Raw genomic sequence first — 2,797 nt, 5'->3', positions numbered from 1 at the left:
CAGTGCAACTGTCCCAACAAAGTTTTTCTCAAGATCAAGAACGCACAAAATATCTATATCTTATGAATATTCACAATATACTAGCTCAAGAACACGCTACTCACAATATACATTTAATGCATATGCATATATATGTTTGTATGTATATTCACCTCTTTTCATGCATGTTTAGCCAAGAGAGTATCAACTCCATAGGTCGAACGACGAGCCACCACATTTTCTACGTTTGTCATTGGAAACTGATTGATCCATGCAGGTTTTCAGCCACTGGCTCAAAGATCAAGGAGAAAAACTTCGGTAGAACGGTTGCATAGTCCTATGTGGTGTGACTATCGAACAAGGAGCCACCACATTCGAGAGGTGGTGGCTCCCCATTCGACGACAGTGCAACTGTCCCAACAAAGTTTTTCTCAAGATCAAGAACGCACAAAATATCTATATCTTATGAATATTCACAATATACTAGCTCAAGAACACGCTACTCACAATATACATTTAATGCATATGCATATATATGTTTGTATGTATATTCACCTCTTTTCATGCATGTTTAGCCAAGAGAGTATCAACTCCTGGACTATTATCTAAGAAAATATTGGCAGGATTGAAGTGGATTCAATTTGGTCAGAAAAGACAAGTCAAAAACGCAAATATAGGGTGCATAAACACGAAGCTAACTTGCCAGGGTCACAACATTATCCAAACATATGCAGCAAATATGGTAAAGAACACTGAAGATTAAAGGGTCAGTCGTCATACTCATCCCACAAACCAAAATTCAAACTATTGTTCTAACTTCGAATATCCAAACAAGTCCAAACAAACAACATAAACAGTGACCAACAGCAAGTAAAACTCAGCGATATCGGCGAAGCGAAAGTGTGTTGTTCCTCTTCCAGGTGGCCCTGCGTGAGGGACGTGCCTTGTGGTTCAAGTGTCCCTTTCCACGTAGGCCTCTGTATTTCTTTCCTGCTGAAGTGAGGCCACGGAGCTCTCTGTGCTTGTGCACAGGGTTGCAAATCCAGTTGATTCTTGGATCATTACGGATGGCTTGATGTGCAGGATCAACCAAGATTACCTCAAAGTACTTGTAAGTTGAATCCTACAACAAACAAAAGCATATAAATCATAACAAGTCTCATTCCAGATTTCAAACGAAAGAGCAAAACAAGCAATTAACTCAACTTGATCATTTACCTCATTGATCCAGTATGAGTTCAGAACCTTAAGACCACCCAGCTTTCTACCAGCACGTTCTTCTGCAACTGACCTTTTGCTGCGCTGAAATTTGAGTTGGGTAACACCCTGGTTGGTGGGCTTACCATACACGATACCTTTAGGGACAGGTCTCTTGCGACCACCTCGCCTCACACGAACCCGATAGATGACAAAACCCTGTAAAACAATTGTCGTATTATACCACCATTAAGAACCTTGCCAATGAAATACAATCATACGATATAGATGGCAGCCTAAATCTATCGGTAAATAAAGATAGCAAAAAGAATAAACATTTAAAACAATTTCATTATATGGTATTATCGATCACGATAATGTACCAAATGTGAAAATCAGATTTAAACAATAGGGTTCTTACGGAAACCTACACAAATAGAGTCAAAAAATACATTGTGCACTCAATCATTTTGATTTCGAAGTTAGCATTCCAAGAAAACTTATTGTAGAAATCATTGCCAGTACTCAAAAGAGAATTATGCTTCACATACAATTTATCATCTTGCAGACAATATTACAAAACCACATCTAATAACGTTTGAAAATTCCAAATAATTTGCAGAACACTATGAAATATTAACAAATTTTCCATCACAACCTTATATTTACAATTCAACAAAAACCCTCTACATTCATCTTTTCAAATAACAAATAAATCAAGTAGAACGGAGAAAGCCTTGTCTAAACGAACTATTCAACGCAATCATTGATGATGAGACATCTCCAAAGGAAAGAATGCTCATAACGGAAAGAAAGATATAAAGAATAAAACAAAGAAAATCTCGATGATATTATAATGCAGCAGTTGTACTATTATGAGGAAAACGTGGGAAGAGAAGGGGAACCTGCTTGGCCTTGTAGCCGAGGCGGCGGGCTTTGTCAGGTCGGGTGGGGCGGACGACCCGGACGACGGCGGGGAGCTGGCGGTACTCCCAACAGCGGACCCTCAGCAAGAACCTCATCACATCTGATTGCTTCTTCTTCCATAGCTCCGACACATATGTGTATGCCCCTGCAATTATGCAGTCATTATTGAAAACATACATAAATTTCAAACATTATCACATTAGTCTCATGACTTCAAAATTCAAAGCCATAGAGCATTGAGCGTGTAAGAGTGAGAGGTGTGCATACCCATTGGAAGTGGATCGGTGGCAGCTCCTCTATGCAAGTGTGAGTCTCTCAACGAACCCTAGAAGTAGAACAGAAATATAAAGAAGGAATATTTTATTATGGGCCTTTTCGGGCTTAATCGAACATTACAGCCCCAATAGATCCTAGACAACGAAATTTAAGCCCGTTGAACAAGTTAGCCGAAAAACTCAAACAATTAGAAAGGCCCAAACAAAGATTTACTTCTTTTCGCACCAATTTTCGGTGATTTGTAGCGGTGTTTGGGGAGAAAGATAAACGGAAAATTTTGTATTTATATCATTACGAAATAAAATTTCAAATTATACTATTTTACTTTAATAATCCATAAAATACTGTGAGGTTTGATAAATAATTTTTAAAAAAATACTATATACCAAAATTGGATCCAAAACTATGTTTTGTAACT

The 2,797-nt window shown here is 38.1% G+C and overlaps 1 protein-coding gene across 1 annotated transcript; it reads right to left on the bottom strand.

Annotated features, from left to right (window-relative positions):
- Nucleotides 1-641: 641 nt before the first annotated feature.
- LOC111396093 (60S ribosomal protein L15-1) lies at nucleotides 642-2,428 on the bottom strand. The gene is made up of 4 exons (XM_023022385.1): nucleotides 2,371-2,428; nucleotides 2,082-2,248; nucleotides 1,198-1,395; nucleotides 642-1,102 (listed from the first exon to the last, which is right to left on the bottom strand). Exons 1-4 carry the CDS (start codon nucleotides 2,372-2,374, stop codon nucleotides 857-859), a joined length of 615 nt encoding a protein of 204 aa, XP_022878153.1. The 5' UTR covers nucleotides 2,375-2,428; the 3' UTR covers nucleotides 642-856.
- Nucleotides 2,429-2,797: the final 369 nt, after the last annotated feature.

Source organism: Olea europaea, chromosome 6, assembly GCF_002742605.1.
Source record: "Olea europaea var. sylvestris chromosome 6, O_europaea_v1, whole genome shotgun sequence".
NCBI lineage: Eukaryota > Viridiplantae > Streptophyta > Magnoliopsida > Lamiales > Oleaceae > Olea > Olea europaea.
Note: the sequence above shows the minus strand (reverse complement) of the source record. Positions and strands in the feature narration are given on the sequence as shown.

Bases quoted from the DNA above. Each gene is read 5' to 3' on its own strand.
- LOC111396093 (XM_023022385.1), bottom strand. The intron at 1,396-2,081 runs GTTCCCCTTCTC...ATTGTTTTACAG, and splicing joins TCGGCTACAAGGCCAAGCAG to GGTTTTGTCATCTATCGGGT. The intron at 1,103-1,197 runs GTAAATGATCAA...TGTTTGTTGTAG, and splicing joins ACTCATACTGGATCAATGAG to GATTCAACTTACAAGTACTT.